Raw genomic sequence first — 27,575 nt, 5'->3', positions numbered from 1 at the left:
TTGAGATGTCTCAGACCTTGGCCGCGTACTTCTATCACATCAGTTTCCGTGCACCATTCCCGCCTACCCTTTCGCCACTCGTGAGGGAAGTTTCGTTGCCTTCTTCGTTTTAATTGCTTTAATCCCTCCATTGAGGACAATGTAGGATCTAGGTGTGGGGGGGACAACTATACTAATTCTTTATTTTTAGTTTGTTATTTGTCCACCTCTCGTTCATTTTTTTTCTTTTTAGTGATTGGCTCGTAAGTGCATGCCAAGGTTTGATGTTGGATTATTGCCTCTATTTCTACTATTGCCAATTTTAATAATAAAAGGGTATCAAGTTAATGTGGTTGAATCCAAAAACATCTCTTTGGTGAATATCGATGATTGTTTTACTTTTATAATTTTTGGTTAACTTTCCTAGGCATAGGGAATGATTATTGGCATTTTCATGTGAATTGGTTCGGTTGTTAACTTTAGTTCTCCATGTTTGAAAATGAGGCTAGCTGATGCAAGTTTTCTTTTGGTTCTTGTGTTATATTGAGTTTTTGTGATTTTTAGCTATGCATAAACTTGACTGTACTCCGCTATTAGTTACTACTGAGTAACCGGGGATCTGCACCTAAAAGTGTTGATTCTTGCATCAAAAGGTAGTAATTCCTATGAGTACGTGGTCACGTGGCGATAGAAGCTGAGTAACCGGGCTCCTTCATCTGGCCAATATTGGAGTTCGCGTCAAAAGGCTCAAATGGCTAGCGACTAAGTCTTCTGTTACTATTGAAAAAAAAAAGAATAAAAAAAAAAAGAAAAGAGAAAACTAGAAAAAATTGTGGAAAAAAAAAGTGAAGGTTGTGTTAGTGTGTAATAAAAGTCAGCTTGCCGATTTATGGATTTAATGTTGAGATTTTGGTTAATAGTTGGACCATTTACTGATAAATGTTGTGCGTCATTCCTTTTTCTTAGATTAGTTAACCTGAAATTGGAGGAGTTTGTGGTTTAGAAGCTAACCGGAATGATGTTTCTCGGATCTTGATCACTGATGCTTGATTATTATTTTTTCGTGGTATCTTGGCAATATAGTAGATAGAGCAATGACCATAATCAAATTTTGGTGTTCGTTTACTATTCTTATGCTTGAGGACAAGCATAGTTTAGGTGTGGGGGGAATTGATAGGTTGCAATTTTATCATTTATTTCATTATTAATTCCTCCTATTACCTGACTTGATGTGGATTAATTGCGGGATTCTACTCACTTTTAGTATTTTGCATTTATTTCAGGGAGTAGAACGAAAATATAATAACAGGTGTTAATTTGGCAGGAAAAAAGCCCAGATGATAGAGCTTGTCCTAAGGACATTTTTGGAACAACAAAACGTGAGCCCTTGTTGGGCAAATTGGACCGAAGTCTTCATTTTTCCGCACAGGAGCCGCCGCAAGGAGCACTACTTTATATAGAAAAATTGTCCAGGAAAAAAGGGGTGCTTCTTCTTCCTCTGCGTCTTCTTCCCCCTGGGGGAGCCGCCGCACATCGAAGAGAGGACTAGCACTAGTTTTTTGGCTTTTCTGTAGTAGTTTTCCTTCTGAGTAATGAGGACCTTTAGCTTAGCTTTCCGTTTGACTTTTCCGTTTTTCCGTCTTTGAGTAGTGGCTCCCTGCGCGGATGTCAGGGGCAATGAATTTAGCTTTTGTAGTTTAGCTTTTGTAGGGACAATCACTTTTGTAGTTAGCTTTTCATTTCATGATTCGAACCGAGCTCTCAAAATCGGGGACCATGGCCGCAATTATTTCTGAATTTGTGCGTGGGTCCCTTGTGTCAGGGATGACTTAAATCCCTTTTTCTAGTCAAGGAGCAACGAAGGCTCTGAGTCACCTAAAATTGTGAGATCGATTCAATTTTATCTTTTCTTTTTATTTATTGGTATTCGCATATTCCCTGGTTACAGTGCTTATGATTGTTTAATTGATTGATTGTCTTGGATCCGGATAATTAGTTAATTTGATAATCTATTGTCAATTGGGACGTTAAATCCGTAATTGTTTAATTGTCACAAAATAGTGACAACTGGCATGATTGGGTTTGTATCAGGGGGATATGCGGGCTAATCTAAAATAACTCTGGTAGTGCGTTTTTGGTTAGAATAGAGCTCCTCTAATACGTAAGGCAATTGGGGAATTAAATTCTATGGGCATACCTAGGATTGTTTTTCAATTAGAGAAGTGATTAACGGGCGTACCTTGATCACCGACACAGTAAGGAGGGGTTGACTGCCATCGCTTGTTTGGCAGTTATAACCTATTTATTAGCAAATAATTGGGATTGCCTTTGTTTTAATGATCAATTAGGTGCACCATTGCTGAAGTTATTTCTTGGCTAGACCCTTAATTATCACTCATTTGATTTTAGTAAATTGTTATTTAATTTCTAGTTGGCTATTTTATTTTTATTATTTTACTTTTAGTTGAATTGCTTAAATTGTCACTCCTGAAATAAAAACACTCCCTTGTCACTGTGAATTTGAAAAGGAACAATTACTTCCAGTTCCTGTGGATTCGACCCTGCTCACCACTATCTACAGAAATTACTTTTAGTTTGAGCAGGTTTTATTATTGCACAGGCTTCGACACCCTGTCAGAGTCATATCTCAACTATTGGGAGACTGCCCAACCTGGAAGTTCTCAAATTGCTTCTCGGTGCCTTTGAAGGGCTGACATGGGACATGGAGGAAGAACAGTTCAAGGAAATCAAATTCTTGAAATTAGACAATCTGAACGTTTCTCAGTGGAATGCGACTTGTGATCACCTTCCCAAACTTGAACGGCTTGTCTTGCAAAGTTGCAAAGACCTCGAGGAAATTCCCTATGATTTTGCAGACATAGGTACACTGGAAGTGATTGAAGCGCACTGGTGCAGACAAACTGTAGAAGAGTCTGCATAAAGAATTGCTGAAGCAACTGGGGATACCAAAGTCCTTATTAGTAGTTCATATATGAGATCATCAGTTTGATTGTGCATTATGTTGAACTCTGCCATGAACTTGTCAAGACAATAACGTTTCAGAAACTCATTCTTTACTGATTCGTCTGTAAGATGATATCTCTTTTAATAGTTGAGGACATATGACTGGCTGAAAAATATCAAGGTTTTCAAACAATTTGATGATAAAATGGAACGTTTTGAGATCTCCCAGTTATACTAAAAAAAAAAATAATTTACTGTTATGAACCAGAGTTATGAGAGATTATATTAGCAAATGTGATTAGGTGGTTAGAGTAAAAATTAATTTTCAAAGGCAAAATTGAAAGTTTCAAAAATGATGCAAAATGTTTACCACAACTGCCACTTTTCTCCGTTAATTATTGTATAGATACCTACTTCGGGGACAGAGATTACTTTGGAGACAGAGGATTCGAAGCCTACCTAGCACCCGTTTTATGATACTTTTCCCTAGTCACTCTACAGATAATGGAGGAGTTACAAAAACGAAAACACTTTTTTTAGGTGGTTTAGTTGTGATCCAGTTAATTTTTTGTCCATTTTGGTATTAAATCATACTTCTGTACTCCAAGTTTGGTCCTCTTGCTTGGCCGTAATATTTCTTTTTGAGTCAGTCTAACAAGGCACTAATTAATATGTATTTTAGGCGTTAAATTTTTAGAAAAGTAAAGTTAATTAGGAAAAGTATATAACTATAAGGGAGGATAATAATAGTTAAAGTAATGTTAATCAGGGAAAGTGTCAAACTCTAAGAGAAGATAATAATTGTTAATATATACATTGATATGGTAGATTGAATGCAATTTAACTGTATTAACGAGTATCTATTTTATATCCATTAGAATAATTCCTTCTTTTTTTTTTTCTAGTAGGTTTAGTTTGCCAATCTTCTCTTCGAGACAATTTAGTTCAGATTGCACATCTTTTGGGTTTTAAACTTGCAAGGTGTAACAAAAAAATTCATCTAATATACATCATCTAGATTGCTCTAGTGCCACCACCTAGTTCATCTTTTGAATGTCAACAACTTACAATTTAACGTTAACCAATAGAACCATATCCTTGTACTGGTAAATAGGATTCGGGGCTTTACAAATTGAGTTGTTATCCAATTCAAATTAGTTGTGTAATTATTATTGCATTTCGTATAAATTCATACAACTTTGTGTAAAACTTGAGCTTGTGATTTATACAACTAGATTTGTGTAAAAATCATAATCTCACTGAAATTATACGAGTTTATACCAAATGTTGTTGGATCTGCACAACTGGTTTACACCAAATGGGTGTCTTATGTTTCACAATTTACATCATTCAAATAAAAAAAAGTTCATTGAATATCCATTGTCTGCTTCCCAATGCCGTTCATCCCCTGTATTGCAAAAACAATTATCACCCTCGTTAATCTTGTATTATCAAAACCTACATGGAATTCCACCTGACTCTTGCCTATGGGGACAAAGTCAAGGATCAGCATCATGAATGATATTTATAAGCTTGTTAGGATATGCACAAGGCCCGTATGGTAACCAATGTCCCAAAAAAAAAAAAAAAAAGGCTCAATGTCCAACAAATGGTTGTAAGGTAGTAGGATTGGGCAGGACTTAAAAGTGTTAAATTAATAACTACTGGTGTAAATATCTGCAAATTGGTTTTAATGCCTTTAACACTTGGGTGTAAAAACAGCATCAACTAATTTGATCAAAATGTTTTCAATCGGCTAACTCATAACAACTCAGCCATCCATTGTTTTGCAATTATTCAAAAATCAAATATACTTACAGTGTTTTTACATACTCTTACACACAACACTGCCATGAAGATTTCTATATTGTTCTTCAACAAGACTAATTCAAATCAAAAGTTTTATTTGCCAATTAAGAAATTATAATAGCCCTAATCTACCATTCAATTTGGATAATTAGAGAGTCAGGATTTTTTTTCTAATTTTCTTCTCACAGTGGTCGTTAGATATTGAGAATTTCTTCACAAGTATGGAAACAAGCAAATGCCTTTTGTATCCCCTTGTAATTACAACAAACAAAGACAAAAAAGTTTCCAATATCTATGAATATTCTAAAAATCCGAGGACATACTTGATACTTTCATGATATGAGGAAATCTTTTTTTTTTTTTTTCAAATTATCAACCAACATGCACAACAGTTGTTCGGAGGAGGAGAATTGGATTGGATGGTTCCAGATGAGAGAGTCTAAGGGAAAGGTTTTCGGTTCGAGTCTCCTAGTTACATTAAAAAAATAATAAAAAAAAAGAAACAAAACTAACGAGCAAAACTTCAATAAATCTAGAATTGGTAGGACCGCAAATATTTTCACTTTCCAAAATTTTGAAGAAGTTGGGACCTTATTTCTCTATGTTGGGTTTCATTAAAAATTTTATAGAGTTTTTTTTTTAATACTGTAAGCGGAAGGAACCAAAATCCCAACCTGTTAAATTTTTCCTCTCACAACGATGTGTCCTCCAGATGCGGGCATGTTATTAGTCCTTAATTTTCACTTTTCTTTGTCCGACACGGAACGGCACCGCTTTGTGGGCCCCAACTAAAAACCATGTCGCGGCCATTACTGCAATCTAATCTTGGCCGTGAAATTGTTTGAAATGGAAAGTGCCTCTCGGGGTGTCTCTTGCATAGATGCTACTCCATTAGAAGAATTTCTCGTTTACACAGACAGACCAGTCTGATAGACAGATCTTGGTATGCTTGCTGAAGTAAGAGATTGATAGGGTGTAATTTGTTAGTCATTTTATTATTAATTTCCCCTTTTATCCCTGATAAATATTGTGTTAATTGCTGATATCTACTCATATTTGGTATATGGACTTAATTTCAGGAGGAAGCAGCAAACTACCAAAAAAAGAGGGACTTTATGAAGAATATGGAGACTTCTAAGGACTTCAATCCTTGGGCCTTTGGATTGGTGGGGACCGCAAAGCCATAAGTCATGTGGGCTCTCCAAAGAGAGCTACGGAAGTAGACTTGGAAGAGGAAGTACTTGAGGAGGTTTTGTCCACATGTGTGGGGACCACCTAGATAGGTTTAGTCTATCTTTCTTTTATCTCTTAAGGAGGGAACGTACAAGAAAAAAAAGGATCGCTAGTTTTTAGTTTAGTTTTTAGCCTAGTTTTTAGTCTCTTTTCTCTTTTCTCCCGACTGGCCTCTGACACACGCCAGGTGTTCGACAATATTCCCCAACGGGAAAAACACCTTTTATTCCCTGCTTCTTAATAGGAAACGCAATGCTTTTGCAATCTATTAATTCGTGTGGTGATTTAATTATGTGGCGTGGCTAAATCCTCCATCTAGTCAAGGGGACAACTGACGAATGGGTTCACCACTACTGTGAGATCTAAACCGCTTTTAATTATTTCCTGCATTTATTGGTATTCATATGTTTCCTGCTTTTAACCGCTATAGCTCATGTGAGTGATTGAATAGATGCGCAATATTTAATTATTCATATAGGCTATTTTGCTAAATAGAGGTAACTGAATCCGTAATTGTTCGCTATCTCTGTCTTTGTAGCAACTGGCATAATTGGGTTTATGTCAGGGGAGCATACGATCTAGCTTAAATAAACCCTCGTAGCGTGTTTATTGGTTAGGATTGAGCCTTTCTAATTATTACTGCAATCTAGAAATTAAATCCTACGGTCGTACCTAGGGTTATTTTTGGATTAGAGAAATAGCTAACGGTCGTACCTTGGCTATCGAGAAATTAAGGAAGGGTTGGTTGTTTAGCGCGTGCGAGACAGCTATAACCAATCTATTAATAAAAGTTGGAATTATCTGTGAATCGATGATCAGTTGCGTGAACCATTCCTAAAGTGTACCCTTGGCTAGAGCTTCTCCAATTATTGTTTTTAATCAATTACTTTCTACATTTATTTTGTTTAGTTGGCCTTTGATACCAAAACCCCCCCATTAATCTTGATTTGAAAAGAAACAAATATCTCTCCAGTCCCTGAGGAGACGACCCTGCTTATCACTGTCTACTAGTTAGGGAATCCAGTTAAATAATTAATTCAGCTATATCGGATTAAGCAAACTCTTCGGGAACAGGGTGAATCAAGTAACCCATTGCACACCTAGAGTCCCTGCTCCAGTACTCGAATTGATTACTGACTGTTTCAGGTGGTAGTTAGGATTTATTTATTATTATTGCACAGGTTCGGCACCTGTCAATTTTTGGCGCCGTTGCCGGGGAGTATGACCCGTATTCCAACACATACAACCCCGGTTGGAGAGACCATCCTAATCTCAGTTATGGGAACAGGCAACAAGGTTCATTCCCGAATCGTCCACCAGGATTCTACCAGCCTTGGCAACCAAAACCTCAAACCTCATCCTCCAATACAGGAAGCTCCTTGGAGGACCTAGTCAAGAACCTGGCCACGACTACTAACAACCTGGCCACGACTACTAACAACCTGGTCGCAACTACTACACAGCTTCAACAGGAGATCAGATCCTTGGCCGCGAAAACCAAGCAGCTCCAGCAGGACACCAAGGCTGACAAGAAGGACCAAGATGTTCGAATAAGTCAACTGGCAACTGCCATCAGCCGCTTGGAATCTCACGTTTATGGGAAACTGCCATCGCAACCCGAGATAAATCCCAGGAATGTAAGTGCCATGACGCTGAGGAGTGGCAAGGAGCTGGAAGGACCTAAAGTGAAGAATCCAAAAAGCAAAAGCGAGGAGGAGATAGAAAAGGAAATTGAGGAGGAAGGACGTATTCGTGAAGATCCTAAGGTAACCCCCACCTCTCCACTCACTATTAGCTCTAACTTACCCCCTTTTCCTTGCAGGTTGGAAAAGACAAGGAAAGTAGAGAAGGAAAAGGAACTTTTGGATGTATTCAGGAAAGTAGAGATTAACATCCCCCTACTGGATGCAATCAAGCAAATACCGAAATATGCCAAATTTCTGAAGGACCTGTGCACCCACAAGAGGAAGCTAAGGGGAGATGAACGAGTGGCGGTGGGAGAAAACGTGTCAGCTATACTCCAGAGGAAGCTCCCACCAAAATGTGGAGACCCAGGTATGTTTACCATTCCCTGCAAGATAGGAGGTACTCCAATTAGGAAAGCAATGTTGGATTTGGGGGCGTCAATTAATGTTATGCCTAAGACAATTTATGCATCTCTAAATCTTGGCCCGTTAAAAGGCACAGGCATCATAATTCAACTTGCAGACCGTACCAATGCTTACCCGGAAGGGTTAGTTGAAGATGTTTTGGTACAGGTCAATGAGTTAGTTTTTCCTGCAGATTTCTATGTCCTAGACATGGGGGATGAAAGGGCACTAAATCCGTCTCCTATTCTGTTAGGTAGGCCATTTTTAAGCACTGCTAGGACGAAAATAGATGTAAATGAGGGTACCTTGTCGATGGAGTTTGATGGGGAAATTGTAAATTTTAATATTTTTGAGGCGATGAAGTACCCAGATGAGACTAACTCTGTTTATGCTTTAAGTGTTGTTGAGCCCCTTGTACAGGAAATATTTGAATTGGATGGGGTTGATGCACTGGCAGTGGCATTGGCCAAACATCTTGAGTTGGGAGCAACTCTTGATGTAGAAATAAATGATGAGCTATACCACGCTGTTGGAGCACTACATTCGCTCCCACCAATTTCCCCAAGGTATGAGCTTACTTCTGTTTTTGTACCAGAAACTCAGGCAAAATTGTTGCCTTCTATTGTGCAGGCGCCTGAGTTGGAGCTCAAACCTCTCCCAAAGCATTTGAAGTATGCTTTTCTCGGGGACAATGAGACACTGCCAGTCATCATATCTGCACACCTGTCCCCAGGGCAAGAAGATAGACTACTTCGTCTTCTCCGAGATCATAAGGAGGCAATTGGGTGGAGTGTAGCAGATATCAAGGGAATTAGCCCCTCCTTATGCATGCATCGGATCCGGCTTGAGGATGATGCGAAGCCAGTTAGACAAGGGCAACGGAGATTGAACCCACTAATGATGGAAGTGGTCAAGAAGGAGATACTAAAACTCCTAGAAGTGGGGATCATCTTCGCCATCTCAGATAGCCCCTGGGTGAGCCCGGTGCAAGTAGTCCCGAAAAAGGCGGGGGTAACAGTTGAAGAGAACCTAGAGGGTGAGATGATCCCGGTGAGGAAACCCACAGGATGGCGCCAGTGCATTGACTATCGGCGTCTGAATGCTGTGACGAAGAAGGACCACTTCCCTCTGCCTTTTATTGATCAGATGATAGAAAGGTTAGCTGGCCGTGTCTATTATTGTTTTCTTGATGGTTTCTCTGGTTATTTTCAGATTGCAATAGCACCAGAGGATCAGGAGAAAACTACCTTCACCTGCCCCTTCGGTACATTTGCATATCGGAGGATGCCTTTCGGCCTCTGCAACGCCCCAGCAACTTTTCAGAGGTGTATGGTAAGTATATTCTCTGAGTATGTAGAAAAGATTATTGAGGTGTTTATGGATGATTTTAGTGTGTATGGGGATAGCTTTGATGAATGCCTTGATAATTTAGCTTTAATTTTGAAAAGATGCATTGAGACAAATTTGGTTTTGAATTGGGAAAAATGTCATTTCATGGTGGATCATGGTATTGTTTTAGGGCATGTAGTTTCGGCCAGGGGTATAGAAGTGGACAAGGCAAAAGTCGATATTATTTCTGCTCTGCCTTACCCCGCAAGTGTGCGGGAGGTGCGCTCCTTTTTGGGTCATGCAGGTTTCTACAGGAGATTCATCAAAGATTTCTCGAAAATTGGAGCGGCCCTGTTCAAGCTATTGCAGAAGGACGTGGCATTCGACTTCACCGAAGAGTGCAAAGTGGCATTTGACAGGTTGAGGGACTCATTGACGTCACCACCGGTTATCCAACCTCCAGACTGGAACCTCCCATTTGAGATAATGTGTGACGCGAGTGATTATGCAGTAGGAGCGGTGCTGGGGCAACGGATTGGCAGAGCTGCTCATGCAATTTACTATGCATCGAAGGCGTTAAACGGAGCCCAACTCAACTACTCTACAACAGAAAAAGAATTGCTAGCTGTGGTTTTTGCATTAGAAAAATTTAGACCTTATTTGTTAGGTGCAAAAATAACAGTTTTCTCTGATCATGCAGCCTTGAGGTACTTGATGACGAAGAAGGATGCTAAACCAAGGCTCATCAGATGGATCCTGCTCCTTCAGGAGTTCAACTTGGAAATTAAGGATAAGAGTGGGGCAGAAAATTTAGTTGCTGATCACTTGAGCCGCTTACTTGCTCATAAGGAGGAGCCGCCATTGAGGGAGGCGTTCCCAGAGGAGCAACTGTTGGCCATTGACTCGTCTACTCCCTGGTATGCCGATTTGGTAAACTTTCTAGTGACTAATCAATTGCCTGCAGGGTGGCCAAAGGCTAAGAGGGACAAGTTGAAGAGTGACGCCAAGTATTACATTTGGGACGACCCGTACCTTTGGAGACAGTGTTCGGATCAAGTGCTCAGAAGGTGTGTAAGTGCAGGTGAATTTCACTCCATTTTGAATTTCTGTCATTCGTTTGCATGTGGAGGGCATTTTGGGCCCAAACGAACAGCTCGCAAGGTGTTGGAGAGTGGTTTTTACTGGCCTACTCTGTTCACAGATGCTTATTTATTCTGTAAATCCTGTGATAGGTGTCAAAGGGTGGGGAATATTTTTCGTAGGGACCAAATGCTTCAAACCCCCGTGTTGTTTGTTGAAATTTTTGATGTTTGGGGGATAGATTTTATGGGTCCTTTTCCCTCATCTTTTGGTTTCCTATACATTTTACTTGCTGTGGATTATGTGTCTAAATGGGTGGAGGCAAAAGCCACCCGTACTAATGATTCTAGAGTGGTTGCAGATTTCTTAAAATCTAATATCTTTGCCCGTTTTGGAATGCCAAGAGCTGTGGTTAGTGATAGAGGGACACATTTCTGCAACAAGACTATCACTGCCTTGTTTCGAAAATACGGTGTACTGCACAAGGTATCCACACCGTATCACCCGCAGGCGAACGGTCAGGCCGAAGTGTCAAACAGGGAAATCAAGTCGATTTTGGAGAAGATGGTGCGTCCGGACAGGAAGGATTGGAGCTTGAAGCTAGAAGACGCACTATGGGCTTATAGAACTGCGTATAAGACGCCAATTGGGATGTCTCCTTATAGACTTGTTTTCGGTAAGGCTTGCCATCTCCCCGTGGAGTTCGAACACAAGGCGTTTTGGGCGGTGAAGCAGTGTAATATGGGATTAGATGAAGCAGGGGCCCAAAGGAAATTGCAGCTACAAGAGTTAGAAGAAATACGAAATGAGGCGTATGAAAATGCCACGATCTATAAGGAGAAGAGTAAAATCTTTCACGATCAGCAGGTTTCTAGGAAAACTTTTGTAGTGGGGCAAAAAGTTCTCTTGTACCACTCAAGGCTTAAACTTTTTCCCGGTAAGTTGCGTTCTCGTTGGATTGGTCCATTTGTCGTTTCTAATGTGTTTCATTATGGTGCAGTGGAGATCCAAAGTTTAAAAACCGAGAAAAAGTTCGTGGTGAATGGCCATCGTCTCAAGCCTTATTATGAGGGTTTCTATGTTGAAGAAGTAGAAGTTGAACACCTCCAAGTTCCACTTCATCATGCTTAGGGGTTTTGGCCATGTCTAGCCAAAAACAGTAAAGAAAGGCGCTACTTGGGAGGCAACCCAAGACTATTTGTTTTAGTTTTCATGCAATTTTGAAATTTTAGTTAAGTGTTAGTGTCAATTGATGGTTTGATGTTTTGTGGCAGGAGATTAATGGTTAGACGTGCCCACGCCAGATGGTCACGCCTGACGGGGGGAAATTTTCGCTCAGGTTCTGCGAACTCCATAGTAGTTAGACGTGCCCACGCCAGATGGTCACGCCTGACGGAGGAAATTTTCGTTCAGGATCTGCGGACTACATAGCAGTTAGACGTGCCCACGCCAGGTGGTCGCGCCTGACGGAGGAAATTTTCGATCAGGTTCTGCGGACTCTAGGGCAGTTGAACGTGCCCACGCTAGGTGGCCACGTAAAAAAAAAAAAAAAAAAAAAAAAAGGGAGAAAAAGACGAAATTGCCCTTATTATTATTAAAAAAAAAAAAAAAAAAAACCTCCGTAGCCCTTCTTCCTTTCTTCTTTTTTCTTTCTTTCTTCTTCCTTTTCTTTCTTTTCTTCTTTTCCTCTTCTTGCTTGGTCCGCCGCCGCTCCTCTGCGCCGCCTAGCCCAACCGCACGCCGCCGGATCGCGCAGCCTCCTCTGCGCGCCGCCCAGCCCAGCCGCGAGCCTCTCTGCGCTGCACCTCCTCCGCGCGACGCTCCCTGCGCGCCGCACCAGATCCACCCCAGCAGCCCAAGCGCGCTCCCTGCGCGCGGCGCCGCCCAGCGCTGCAGCCCCAGCGCGAGATCCAGCCGCAGTCGCGGACCGCAGGCCGTGAGCCCAGACCGCGCGCGCAGCCCAGCAGCTCCTCTGCGCGCAGCTTCCTCTGCAACCTCAGCACCAGTCGTGCGCCACTCCGCACAGCATCCGCCTCGGGCGACCATCGCGCGCAGCCTCTTCAGCGTCAGCCGCAACCAGCAGCGCCAGTCGCAGGCTGCAGTCCGCGCGCGCGACCAGGGGTGCAACCGACAAATCCGCATCGAAGGTTTTCAGCCCAAGATCGGAAAGATTTTTTGTTTCGTTTCCAACCTTAGCAACTACCGGCTATCCCTCCTGGTAAATTCTTTCTTTAATTTTCTGTCCCTAAGTAGCTGAGGCCAGATTACTAGCTTTCTTAGCTGATGTCAGATTTTAATTTCTTAGCTGAGGCCAGATTTTTGATTTGTTAGCTGAGGACAGAAACTGTGTGTTATTTGGGGTGCTGTGATATATCTGTGGTTGATTGTGGTCTATTTGTGAAGTTTGGTGCTCAATCAGAGATATTGGCGGAAAGTTTTCACTCTGGTTGTTTATTTAATAGTTTTTGGGGAAATTTTGCTGCGGTTGTTTAATTAAGGAATTTTTGAGGTTGTTTGGTAGAATTTGGGGAGTTTTCGTAGTTTCAGTGTTTAATTAGTTTTTGGGTGCAATTTTTATTGTTTATCTACTTAATTGATTTTTGGGCTATTTGGTTGCTATTTGTTCACTTGTTGGTGTTTGGAGCTGTGTTTGGGGACCCTTTGCTTTGTTCATTAACTACCGCTCCGTTTTATCCGACTTCACCTTGACTTTGCTTTTTTTTTCCAATCCCCAATGACTAAACCGAAAACCAAAAGTAAGAATAAGCCTTCCACTTCATCTCCTCAGCCTACGGTCCCCTTAGAGGGACCTGCCCCATCGACTGGGCCTGGAGGGCCTCGTACCCGCCTTGGACGGAATAGGGAGATTCATATCTCCTCTCCGGCCCATTTTGGCGGTCATTTAACCTTCACCCGGGCTGCCGACAAGGAGCGGTATGCTTCGGCTTGCACAAGGAAGATAATTCCTTGTAAATACCTCCATGGCCCTACACTAGATTTGCTAAACCTGAGGGATGAGGTCGCACAGCACTTGACTAATGTAGGTTGGGCCCACTATGCTTCTATAAATCAACCTGCTTTTACTGAACTCACGTGGGAATTCTATGCTACCTTTGAATTTAATATTCCTGAGCAATTCTCCGTTACCACTCCTGGGGTTGTGAGGTATCGATTAATGGGTAGAGAGTTCAACCAATCTATCACTGAGTTTAATTTGGCTCTTGGGTTTATTGATATTCCTTACTCCCAGAGTGAGGAGTATATGCACAGTGCGTGCGAGTATATAGAGCCATTTTTCTCTCATTACCTTGATTATTGGAGTGGCTTGTCAGTTGACCAGCAATGCTATGACCCCAGTCAGTCTAAGGCTTCTTATCTTAAGAGTGCCGCCTACCGCTAGTTACATAGATTCATGGCCTATAGTTTCTCAGGTAGGAAGGATAGCTCGGGTACTCTGACTAAGCCCGAGTTCTTTTTCGTATGGTGCATGGTCACTCGGACTAGGGTCAATTTGGGTAGCTGGTTCGCCCTCCACCTCCGAACTGTGCTAAGTAAGAAAAATAAGCCATTAATCTTAGGCTCCTTTATTACTCAGTTAGCTGTAAACCTTGGGGTTTTGGACTTGAATAATCATAACTTGCATCGTGCTTGTATTATGGTGCCCCTTGATTTGGTTTGTTTGGAGAAAATGGGTCTTGTGAGACAGGTGAATGGCGCTTTCCAGTTTGCTCCCCCGGGGCCAATCTCCGTTCCCCCGAGGCGCAAAGCTTCCAAATCCACTGCGACTGGGGCTGGTGGTCCGTCCACGGATGCCCCCGGGCCATCTTCTTCGGCACCTCCACCATCTTCCTCCGTCGATAGCCAGCTTGCAGCCCTCCGGTTCCAGATGCAGCACATGGACACTCGTATGGATCGGATGGAGCGGCAAATGGGCGGGGTCGCCCAGAATATAGCGCAGTATCTCCATCACGTGGGCTTCCGCCCGCCTTTTCCTCCGCAGCCGTGATTCATTTCTGCCCTCCTCCGTTTTAAGGGAAGTGTTGTTGCCCCAATACCTCTAATTTGGTTTTACTTTGCTTACATTGAGGGCAATGTCAGGTTTAGGTGTGGGGGAGGGTTAACTATGCTTTAGAGGTGTTTTTAGTTGTCTGCTTGAGTTTTTCCTTGCCTTAATAGTTGTCTTTTCTTTGAACGATGATGAATGCGAATTGGGATATAAGCGTACATAGTAAGTTCATGCCATGGGGTGTTCTACTTTCCTTGATACTGAATTGATTGATTAATATGCCGAACTGGACATCCATTTGATCACTGGTGCGATTTTTGGGCCTAATTTTTCGTTTTGTTGAGTGGTTAGTGCACATGGTTTGTCATTCTAGAACTTGCTCGGTTGTGCATGTCAAAATCACATTTAAATGAATTCAATGCACTGAAATGATAGGGCACCTAGGAATGAGCCGTTTTGGACTTTCTCAAAACTCACCCTTGGATTATATTACCATTAGGGAGCCAAGTTGAGCTTTACATCCTATTCTTTGCTAGAAACCCCAGCTCCTAGCCGAAAAACCTCTCTTTAGACTTTCTTTTCGAACCTTGTGTGAAGAAGTGCTTTGATTTCATTATACAGAATTTTGGAGTATTTCTAGAGGGGCATCGTACCTATCTGTGAATAAAACAAGAAAAAAAAAAGAAAACAGAAAAAAAGGGGATGTGAAAAGAAGGAAAAAAAAGAGTGCAGGAAACCAGCAAGTAAAGTTGACCTTTAGGGTGCTGGTTGGGAGTATTGAAGAGAAAAAGCAGTCTAAAAAAAAAAAAAAAAAAAAAAGGGAAAAGAGGGGAAGTAGATGAATGAAAAAGGAGAAAAGGCGAAGGTTGTGGCAAGTGCTAATTCACTTCACTTGTGTGATGGTTGAGATGCCTTTAAATTTCAAAGGTGCAAGAATCTATGTAATGAATTTTTGGGCACTTTCTTTACACTTATGCACCCTTTTGACCCCTTTCAATCCTACCTTCTCACCCTAGCCCCACTACAACCTTGCAAGTCCCTTGATTGCTGCATTTAAATTCATGAGTAAGTGGTGGAGATATGATATATGAGAAAGCGTATGGTGGTGTCATTCTACTGTGTTGTTTTGAGAGCCATCTTATATACATTTCATATACACTTTGGAGCGAATGAGTGCACTTTAAACAGCGAGAATTGTTGATTTGGTATATTCTGATTTTGATAAGGTTATTGGGGAGCTTGAAATGCCATTCTTGGTATGAACTGCTGTGATTTGTTTAGCATCTTGATCGTACTTCTGAGTTAATTATGCTTGAGGGCAAGCATGATTCAGGTGTGGGGGGAATTGATAGGGTGTAATTTGTTAGTCATTTTATTATTAATTTCCCCTTTTATCCCTGATAAATATTGTGTTAATTGCTGATATCTACTCATATTTGGTATATGGACTTAATTTCAGGAGGAAGCAGCAAACTACCAAAAAAAGAGGGACTTTATGAAGAATATGGAGACTTCTAAGGACTTCAATCCTTGGGCCTTTGGATTGGTGGGGACCGCAAAGCCATAAGTCATGTGGGCTCTCCAAAGAGAGCTACGGAAGTAGACTTGGAAGAGGAAGTACTTGAGGAGGTTTTGTCCACATGTGTGGGGACCACCTAGATAGCTTTAGTCTATCTTTCTTTTGTCTCTTAAGGAGGGAACGTACAAGAAAAAAAAGGATCGCTAGTTTTTAGTTTAGTTTTTAGCCTAGTTTTTAGTCTCTTTTCTCTTTTCTCCCGACTGGCCTCTGACACACGCCAGGTGTTCGACAATATTCCCCAACGGGAAAAACACCTTTTATTCCCTGCTTCTTAATAGGAAACGCAATGCTTTTGCAATCTATTAATTCGTGTGGTGATTTAATTATGCGGCGTGGCTAAATCCTCCATCTAGTCAAGGGGACAACTGACGAATGGGTTCACCACTACTGTGAGATCTAAACCGCTTTTAATTATTTCCTGCATTTATTGGTATTCATATGTTTCCTGCTTTTAACCGCTATAGCTCATGTGAGTGATTGAATAGATGCGCAATATTTAATTATTCATATAGGCTATTTTGCTAAATAGAGGTAACTGAATCCGTAATTGTTCGCTATCTCTGTCTTTGTAGCAACTGGCATAATTGGGTTTATGTCAGGGGAGCATACGATCTAGCTTAAATAAACCCTCGTAGCGTGTTTATTGGTTAGGATTGGGCCTTTCTAATTATTACTGCAATCTAGAAATTAAATCCTACGGTCGTACCTAGGGTTATTTTTGGGTTAGAGAAATAGCTAACGGTCGTACCTTGGCTATCGAGAAATTAAGGAAGGGTTGGTTGTTTAGCGCGTGCGAGACAGCTATAACCAATCTATTAATAAAAGTTGGAATTATCTGTGAATCGATGATCAGTTGCGTGAACCATTCCTAAAGTGTACCCTTGGCTAGAGCTTCTCCAATTATTGTTTTTAATCAATTACTTTCTACATTTATTTTGTTTAGTTGGCCTTTGATACCAAAACCCCCCCATTAATCTTGATTTGAAAAGAAACAAATATCTCTCCAGTCCCTGAGGAGACGACCCTGCTTATCACTGTCTACTAGTTAGGGAATCCAGTTAAATAATTAATTCAGCTATATCGGATTAAGCAAACTCTTCGGGAACAGGGTGAATCAAGTAACCCATTGCACACCTAGAGTCCCTGCTCCAGTACTCGAATTGATTACTGACTGTTTCAGGTGGTAGTTAGGATTTATTTATTATTATTGCACAGGTTCGGCACCTGTCAGAGATCAAAATTCTGGAGCTGGAGATGGGTATTCCCGGCTGGGATGTCATAGATTTTTTCTTGCATAAGTTACCGATTGGTGGTGCATTCGTACGTGAAAGCATCTCGGATTGGAAGCTTTTGAGGTTAATTTGGGAAGCAACTCACAAGCTGATGAGAGATGAACATGCAGAGCGGGTGCTGCTTAATATGGGATTCAAGATCGAAGCTGCAGCCCAGGAGATTGACCGGGAACTGATACTTACAGACAACAACGACAACAACAAGATGAAGCTGTCCCACTCCCTGGTGGACGACGAAATTCTCCAAGATTATTACAAGAAAGCCTGCAATGTGATCGAAGAGATCGGAGAAGCAGTTGAACACCTTTTGGTTTTATCCGGGAGGTCGTCGTGCCAACTGCAATCACCATCTGATGTTTCTTTTTGGTTAAAATTTTTAGCCACTCTAGCCGGGATTGTGGCGAGTATGCGGTGGGGCGAGCCAGTCGATGCCCTGGTGGCAGAGCTACGCTTGATCCGGAATTACATGGAAGATGTATTCAGGGATCTCGACTTCCCAGCAGCAGCAGCAGCAGGAGCAAGTGGTGATGATGTAAATATTATCAATGATTTCGTGACTCGTGTTGCATCTGTGGTGGTACGCATTGCAATCCACGCTTTTAAGTACCAGATTTACTGCAGAAAAACGAACGACCGAATCAAAGAGGAAGAAAGGATTAAGCTAATGAAACCTCTAGTGGATTTGCAACATGAGATCGATCCTACTAATCCCAGATTCATGGAGTTCCATCTCCATTTCCTTGTATCTCTCCATAAAATTGGAGTTAAGCCCGATTTTTGCTTTCGTTATTGCAATTACGTTGCCCCTAGAGTGAGGGTCGGAGATCTTGGAGGCAACTATTATCTAGTGATCCATGAGCTGTTAAAGCTTTTAGTCTTCACCAAACTGGAGGAGAAGGAGGACGATCAGACGATGCCAATTTTCTTTGCAGAATTTCATACGGTGCTCATGGAGACGGGATCTCTCAAACTGAGGCGGCAAAATGTTGAGCCTAGACTTTCCGAGCTGCGAATAAATGTTGGTCTTCTCCAGACGGAGCTTTTCCTCAAGGGGATGCTTCACCGTAACATTCAAGGGATCACTTTCCAAATTAAAGATCTACTCAATCGTGCTAAAGATGATGTTTATTGGATGACAAAAGAATTGATAAAATGTTTGGAAAAACATCCGCATGGAAAGGCAGAATATGAGGCAGAATATGGGAATAAGACTGCGGCTCTCATTCAACAAATGGACCACAAGGTAGCATCTCTCCATCAGTTATTTGAGGCCAAGAAGATAACAGAACCCACGGTGAGGAACTCAATTCTCCTATTGCTTCTTAACATTGTTGCTTTCAAAGCAGAAGCATTATTTAAGAAGTTATCACTTGAGAATAGTAGGGCAGCAAATTCCATGGCTTATCGAAAAGATCAAATTGCACTACTCGCGCGGCTTAATCTTTTCACACTTCTCTGCAACCAGCTAAAGAAGGAGACACAGGACATGGACGTGATCTTCCCACAAACTGAAACTTTTGATGCAGGGATGACAGGACCCATCATCAATATGATCACGCCATCTTCACAGCTGCTAGACAAGCAGAATCATATCAGGACTGAGCTTAGAGAGCTAAGTCCCCAATTTCCATTTTCTGATATTCCCAAGACTTGCATGCCAGGGTTCATGGATTTCCTCGTCAGAAACCTAAAGGAGCTGCTGAAATATGATCCTGCATCAATTGAACAAGTCAGGAATTACATAAAAGAGATTCATGTACATTTCGACTCATTGGGTTCCTTTCTCATGAAAGTTTCGGAGTCGGATATTGATGGCAATCCAGAAGTGAAGGTCCTTGGTGTTCGTGCTGCCAATATAGCTTATAAAATTGAGTATGTTATTGACTCAATTGAGAGTGATGCTCAATGGCAGCACATCTTTTTGGTTTATGATCTGCTAGAGGAGTTAAGGATTGTTAATAAGCAAGCCTCTAGTATTCAGTTGACAACCTCAGATGCCAGAGTCCTAAGTAGCAAACACATCATCCAGGTTCCACCCAACATGATATCACGGGCAGCAATCAATGAAATGGTGGTCGACCTCATAGATGAAGAACAATATGTGATTGATCAACTCATCAAAGGATCCCTACGGCGTGGCATTGTTTCCATTATTGGAATGCCTGGTATTGGCAAGACAACTCTGGCTTGGAAAGTGTTTAACCATCCATATGTTATGGATCACTTTCATTGTCGTGCATGGTGTACTGTTTCACAAGTATATGAGAAAAGAGAACTGTTGCTGGAGATTTTACGTGGCATTCTCGGGCTTACGGATGAAATTCGTCTAATGACTAACGAAGATCTCCAATTAAAATTGCATCAGTGCTTACTAAGAAACAGGTTTCTCATTGTTATGGATGACGTGTGGGATGCTGGAGTTTGGAATGAGTTAAGAAATTCACTCCCAGAGGACGCTAATGGAACCAGAATTTTGATTACGAGTCGCCTTCGTGATGTGGCCTTACAAATTGAACCAGATAGTGATCCTCATTCTCTACGCTTACTTTCTGAAGATGAAAGTTGGAACTTGTTAGTAGGGAAAGTATTCCATGGTGAAGGCTGTCCTGAAGAATTGTCGCTAGTTGGTAAGGAAATTGCCAAAAAGTGTAAAGGATTGCCTCTTGCTGTTGTTGCAATATCTGGTCTCCTCCAAAGGATAGAAAAGAGCTCAGAATCGTGGGGCAAAATTGCAAAAAGCTTGATTGCTGAAGTTATGGAAGATCCAAAAGCTCGGTGCATGGAAATCTTAGAATTGAGTTACAAACACTTACCAAGATATCTAAAACCGTGCTTTCTTTATTTGGGAGTTTTCCTTGAAGACAAGGATATTCCAATTAGCAAGTTGATACGGCTTTGGCTTGCTGAAGGATTCATCCATGACTCTGAGTTGAAGAGCTTGGAATGTATTGCTGAAGGTTACTTGATGGAGTTGATTAGCAGAAGCCTGGTGGAAATCTCCAAAAAAAAATCCAATGGAGAGGTGAAAACTTGCCGCTTGCATGATCTGTTACGTGATTTTTGTCATTTAAAAGCCAAAGAAGAGAACTTTTTCAAGTTAATAACCAGGTCTGATGAGCCATATGCTTCTTTTCCCAGCTCAGATTTTGGTTTTGAATTCGATTTTGGCCATTATTCTGATCGCGTAACATATGAATCCTATCGGTTGTGCATATTTTTGAAGCGAGTTCATTTTTTTGAATGAGTACCTTCCGGGCTGGGCACCCGTTCTATAATATTCTTTCCCTCAACTGATTCAGAGCCTAGATGTCCTTACGACATCTCATTCATTTGTCGCAACTTCAAACTTCTGCGCACGTTGGATTTTGAAATGATCAACATTGGTATTACCTTTCCTGTTAAAATAGGACTATTGGTTCATTTGAGGTATTTGGCGGTTAGTGGGTATATGCGTTCTATTCCACAATCCATAGCCAATCTCCGAAAATTGGAAACTTTTGTTGTGAAGGGGTTACGTGGCCAGGTTGTCTTACCAGACAATATGTGGAGCATGGCAAGGTTGAGGCATCTCCATGTGAACATGCATGTTGTTTTCAAGTTGGGTGATAAAGAGTTTGGCGGCTGCTGTGAGTTGGGAAATTTGGTTAGCTTTTCCCGTCTCTCTCTTTCTTGTGCTGAAGATACAGAGAACATAGTGAAGAGGTTGCCAAATCTTCGTAAACTGAAATGCATATTCTTTCACCCACGGGATTCTTCCAAGAATTGTGGACAGTTTCCAAAACTGGATTCTCTTGCTCATTTGGTGTCGCTCAATGTATTTTACTTTGGGAGAGCCATCACAAGTGAATTCGTTCTCCCACCAAATCTGAGGGAATTGACTCTTTCAAACTTTCACCTACCATGGAGCCACATCTCAACAATTGGGAGACTACCCAACCTGGAAGTCCTCAAGTTACGTCTTGGTGCCTTTGAGGGGCTGATATGGGAAATGGAGGAAGAACAGTTCAAGGAACTTAAATTCTTGAAGTTAGACGATCTGAACATTTGTCGATGGAATGCTACTTGTGATCACCTTCCCAAACTTGAACGGCTTGTCTTGCAAAATTGCAAAGACCTCGAGGAAATCCCGAATGATTTTGCAGACATAGGCACACTGGAATTGATTGAAGTGCACTGGTGCAGACAATCTGCAGAAGAGTCTGCAAAAAGAATCAGGGAAGCAACTGGGGACATCAAGGTGCTTATTAGTAGTTCATATTCGAGATGATAAGAGTATGATTGTGCATCCTGTTGTATTACTCCCCGAACATGTAAGATAGTCAAATTTCAGTAACTTATTCTTCTCTCGATTCATTTGTGAGATGATGTGTTTCTTAATTCAACTTCAAACTAATGGATGTTCAATCTGGACACTCAACTATCAATTATTGCTGAGATCTTTGGAAAGGTGAATTCAATTTGTTCAAGTTGGTCCTCTGGATTACACCTACTGTAATCCTAACCTCTTAAAGCAAACTGAAATTCTAATCATGCAGATTTTGGTTGGCTTTAAAGTAATCTGCTAGATTTTTGTTTGAGATGTTTAGAAAAATTGATTTCGTTTTGCTTTAAGCTGGTTTTCATACTCGAGAATATATCTAGTAAAACTCTTAACTGCATTTAGCAAATTGAAATTCCGGTTTCAGATATCAATTTCAGTGTTTCTTACAGAACTGCAGATTATTTCTCTATCGTGAAATGTTGGCGGGCAGAGCAGTTGCGTGCATAAATGATAACCAGTAGTGTGAATGCCCAACAACTACTTATAAGCTAACCAAAATGGAATAAAGCAATGAACAAGTTTCTTCCAAAGTTTTGTATCTAAAAGCAATTCACATCACGATCAAAAAGTTTTCACTGGGCGAACTCATAACAGTTCAACCACTGGCAATTCTTTTGCAATTGTTGAAAAATCAAATATATCTACAGCTGCTAAACCCAAGAACATACTTGATACTTTGATGATATGAGAAAAAAAAAAATTTTCTGTTAAATTATGAACCAACAAGCAAAGCCTCAATAAATCTCGAATTTGTTAGGACTGCAAATTTTCACTCCCAAAAAGTTGAAGAGTCTGAGACTTTATCTCCCTATGTTTGGATTTCGTTGGAAGAATCTGAGCAGTCTTTATCGTTGATTTTTTCCCCCTCCATCTCTAAAGAGAGGACAATGAGTTCTACAAACGCGGTCTTCTTTTCACTAGCCCTCAATTTTGATTTTTCCCTCCCCATGCGAATTGATACTGCGGTGTCGACCCACTAAATAGTAAATCGTGGCTGTCTCATTATCTCAATTCGATCTTGACCGGATTTGTCCGAATTGGATATTGCCTCAAATTGTGAGGCCCTCGTCCACTGGGGATAAGGGTAAGATTTAATTGAGCAGCTTCACTCGAGTTCGATTAATTGCTCTATTGAATTCGAACAATATCGATCGAGTTTGAATCGAGTTCAAGTTACCTAATTAAGTTTTCGAATCAAATTCGGGTACTATTAACGAAGACTTGAAGGCTGGACGAATTCTATTGAGTATTCAATTAAATATTTAATTATTATATTATTATTATCAAAATTTTTTAAGCTCTAACAAATCAAGTTCCAGCTTTGTGAATAGAGCACTCCACTCAAGTTTTATGTTAAATATTTATTTGTTATATTTTCATTGCTATCCAAATTATAATTTTAGGTTTATCTGTTACAATAATTAATTACTATTTTAGGTTTATTTGTTACTATAATTAAATATTTAATTATTATATTATTATATTCCAAATTTTTTTGAACTCTAACAAGTCGAACTCTGTCAATAGAGCACCCGATCGAGTCGAACTCAAGTTCAACATCAAATGCCGATCGAGCTCGAGTATGTCAGCCAAGCATGGAGAGCATTTCACGGTGAAACTTTCACCTAATACATACATCAAAAGCTTTTGTGTTTACCAGATCAGTCTGACAGACAGAACTGGTATGCTCGAGTAAGAGATCAAAATTCTGGACCTGGAGATGGCTATTTCCAGCTTTGATATCATAGTTTTTTTCTTGGATTTTGTACGGAGAAATAATGTAATTGTCGGTGGAATTTGGCGTGTAAACAGAGGTCACTGGCGTCAACGCTATCGCATCTTGGAAGATTGGAAGCTTTTGAGGTTAATTTGGGAAGCAATTCACAAGCTGATGAGAGATGAAGATGCAGAGCGCATGCTGCTTAATATGGGATTCAAGATTGAAGCTGCAGCCGAGGAGATTGGTAGGCATGTTGTAATTACAAACAAGAACAACACCCAGATAAAGCTTCTTTCCTCGGTAAATGCCAAAACTTGCTATGATTATTACTGGAAAACCATCGAATGGATCGAAGAGATCGGAGAAGATGTTGAACACCTTTTGGATTCATCCGGGTGGTCGTCTTGTCGACTGCAATCTCCATCTGATGTTTCTTTTTTGTTACAATTTGTGTCCACTCTGGCCGATATTGTGGACGAAACAAAATGGAGCGAGCCAATCGGTGCCTGGCGCAAAGAGCTAAGGTTGTTCGGGGAATACACGGAAGGTGTATCCAGTGATCTCGACTTCCCAGCAGCAGCGGCAGCAGCAGGTGGTGATGACGTAAATGCTATCAATGATTTCGTAACTCGTGTTGCATCTGTGATGGTACGCATTGCAATCCACACTCTTAGGCAACGGATTAACGACAGGAAAACAGCAGGCACAACCAGAAGGGAGGAAATGAAGCAGGTAACTAAATCTGTATTGGCTCTGCAACATGAGATTCATCCAACTAATCCCAAGTTCGTGGACTTCCATCTCCATTTCCTTGTAGCTCTCCGAAAAATGGGAGGAGTTAAGCCCGACTTTATGTCTCATTATAGCAATTATGTTGCCTCTAAAATGAGGTTCAGAGATATTCCAAAGATCTATTCTAAGGAGATCTCTTCTGGGGAGATCTATGGGCTGTTAAAGCTTTTAGCCTTCATCAAACTGAAGCAGGAGGAGGAGGAGGAGGAGGAGGATCAAACTATACCAAATTTCCTTGCAGAAATTCATACGGTGCTCATAGAGAGGGAGTTCCTCAAACAGACGGGACGAAAGGGTGAGCTACGTATAAATGTTTGTCTCCTCCAGACGGAGCTTTTCCTCAAGGGGATGCTTCACTGTAACATTCAAGGGAGCACTTTCCGAAATAAATATCTGCTCAAGGGGATGCCAGAAATATGGATACGTTTTTTGGGAAATCTTCTGCATGGGGAGGCAGAATATTGGAACAAGGCCTTGGCTTTCATTAAACAAGCGGACTACACGGTAGCATCTCTCCGTCAGTTGTTTGAGGCCAAGAGCATAACAGAATCCACGGTGAGAAACTCAATTTTCCTATTGCTCCTTAACATTGTTGTTTTCAAAGCAGAAGCATTATTTGAGAAGTTACAACTTGAGAGTGCAAATTCCGAGGCTTATCGAAAAGATCAAATTGCACTTCTTGTGCTCCTTAATCTTTTCTCACTTCTCTGCAACCAGCTAAAGGAGGAGACAGAGGACATGGACACGATCTTCCCACAAACTGAAACTTCTGATGCAGGGATGGCAGGACCCATCCACAATATGATCATCTCATCTTCTAGACTGCAAGATAAGCTGAATCCTATCAAGTCTACTCTCAGAGTGGTCAGTCCCCCATTTCCATTGTCTGATTTTCCCAAGACTTACAAGCCAGGGTTCGTTGAATTTCTCATTGGAAGCCTGGAGGAACTGCTGAACTATGATCCTGCGTCAATTGAACCAGTCAGGAATTACATAAAAGAAATTCATCTACATTTCAAGTCTTTGGGTTCTTTTCTCATGAAGGTCTCAGAGTCGGAGATTGATGACTATCCAGCAGTGAAAGTTCTTGGTGGTCATGTTGCCAATATTGCTTATAAAATTGAGTTTGTCATTGACTCAATTGAGGTCGATCCTCAATGGCAGGGTTTCTTTTTGGTTTATGATCTACTAGAGGAGTTAAGAATTGTTAATAAGCGAGCCTCTAGAATTCAGTTGACGACCCCTGAAACCAAAGTCCTAGATAACAAACACGTCATCCAGGTTCCACCCAACGTGATATCACGGGATGCTACACCAGCAATCAATGGAATGGTGGTGGATCCCAGAGATGAAGAACAATCTATAACTGATCAACTTGTCAAGGGATCCTCAAAGTTTGGCATTGTTTCTCTTGTGGGAATGCCCGGTATTGGCAAGACAACAATGGCTTGGAAACTGTTTAACTGCCAAAAGGTTTTGTCTCACTTTCATTGTCGTGCATGGTGTACTGTTTCACAAGAATATGACAAAAGAGAACTGCTGCGGGAGATTTTACGTGGCATTCTCGGGCTTACGGATGAAATTCGTCAAATGACTAACGAAGATCTCCAATTAAAATTGCGTCAGTGCTTACTAAGAAACAGGTTTCTCATTGTTATGGATGACGTGTGGGATGCTGGAGTTTGGAATGAGTTAAGAAATTCGTTCCCAGATGATGCCAATGGAAGCAGAATTTTGATTACGAGCCGCCTTCGTGATGTGGCCTTGCAAATTGAACCAGATAGTGATCCTCATTCTCTACGCTTATTTTCTGATGATGAAAGCTGGACCTTATTAGTAGAGAAAGTATTCCATGGTGAAGGCTGTCCTGAAGAATTGTCGCTAGTTGGTAAGGAAATTGCCAAAAAGTGTAAAGGATTGCCTCTTGCTGTTGTTGCAATATCTGGTCTCCTCCAGAGGATAGAAGAGAGCTCAGAATCGTGGGGTAAAATTGCAAAAAGCATGATTGCTGAAGTTATGGAAGATCCAAATGCTCGGTGCATGGAAATCTTAGAATTGAGTTACAAACACTTGCCGGGATATCTAAAACCGTGCTTTCTTTACTTGGGGGTTTTCCTTGAAGACAAGGATATTCCTGTTAGCAAGTTGATACGGTTTTGGCTTGCTGAAGGTTTCATTCATGACTCTGAGTTGAAGAGCTTAGAAGGTATTGCCGAGGGTTACTTGATGGAGTTGATTAGCAGAAGCCTGGTGGAAGTCTCCAAAAGAAGATCCAACGGAATGGTCAAATCATGTCGCTTGCACGATCTGTTACGTGATTTTTGTCAGTTAAAAGCCAGAGCAAAGAACTTCTTCCGGCTAGTAACCAGGTTTGATGAGCCATATGTATCTTTTCCTAGTTCAGATTTTGGTTTTGAAATTGGCCATCGTTCTGATCCTGTCACATATGAAGCCTACCGATTGTGCTTTTTTTTGAAGCGACTCCATTTTTTTAAATCAAGACCTTTTGGCCTGGGTACTCGTTCTTCGATATTCTTTCCTTCAGCTGATTCAGAGCCCAGATGTCCTTATGACATCTCATTCATTTGGCACAACTTCAAACTTCTGCGGGTGTTAGATTTTGAATGCATCAACCTGGGTGTCACCTTCCCTGCTGACATTACATGTCTGGTTCATTTGAGGTATTTGGCAGTTACTGGTTATATGCAAACTATTCCACAATCCATAGGCAATCTCCGAAAACTAGAAACTCTTGTTTTGAAGGGATTACGTGGTCAGGTTGTCTTACCAGATACTATTTGGCACATGACAAGGTTGAGGCATCTTCATGTGAATATGCACGTTGCTTTCACATTGGATGATGAAGGGCTTGAAGTCTGCTGTAAGTTGGGTGATTTGGTCAGCCTTTCCTGTCTCTCTCTCTCTTGTGGTGAAGATACAGAATCAATAATAAAGAGGTTGCCAAATCTTCAGAAACTGAGATGCATATTCTTTCATCCACAGGGTTCTTCGAAGAATTCCTATCAGTTTCCAAGATTAGATTTTCTAACTCATTTGGTGTCACTCAATGTATTTTACTATGGAAGCGCTATTACCAGGGAATTCATTCTCCCATCCAATCTGAGGAAATTGACTCTTTCAAACTTTCGTCTACCATGGAGTCATATCTCAACAATTGGGAGACTACCCAACCTGGAAGTTCTCAGATTACTTCTTGATGCCTTTGAGGGGCTGATATGGGACATGGAGGAAGAACACTTCAAGGAACTTAAATTCTTGAAGTTAGACAATCTGAACATTTCTCAATGGAATGCCACTTGTGATCACCTTCCCAAACTTGAACGGCTTGTCTTGCAAAATTGCAAAGACCTCGAGGAAATC

General features: G+C 41.2%; 1 protein-coding gene and 1 long non-coding RNA gene across 2 annotated transcripts; both read left to right on the top strand.

Moving 5' to 3' along the window:
* Positions 1–5,595: 5,595 nt before the first annotated feature.
* On the top strand, positions 5,596–6,251 carry LOC140038036 (uncharacterized). The gene is made up of 2 exons (XR_011841847.1): positions 5,596–5,695; positions 5,832–6,251. It is a non-coding gene; the product is annotated as an uncharacterized lncRNA (long non-coding RNA).
* An 11,072-nt stretch (positions 6,252–17,323) lies between these two features.
* On the top strand, positions 17,324–21,785 carry LOC113735495 (putative late blight resistance protein homolog R1A-4). The gene is made up of 2 exons (XM_072082900.1): positions 17,324–20,510; positions 20,607–21,785. The coding sequence occupies exons 1-2, from the start codon at positions 17,324–17,326 to the stop codon at positions 21,626–21,628; spliced, it is 4,209 nt and encodes a 1,402-aa protein (XP_071939001.1). The 3' UTR covers positions 21,629–21,785.
* Positions 21,786–27,575: the final 5,790 nt, after the last annotated feature.

This window comes from Coffea arabica, chromosome 3c (assembly GCF_036785885.1).
Source record: "Coffea arabica cultivar ET-39 chromosome 3c, Coffea Arabica ET-39 HiFi, whole genome shotgun sequence".
NCBI lineage: Eukaryota > Viridiplantae > Streptophyta > Magnoliopsida > Gentianales > Rubiaceae > Coffea > Coffea arabica.
Note: the sequence above shows the minus strand (reverse complement) of the source record. Positions and strands in the feature narration are given on the sequence as shown.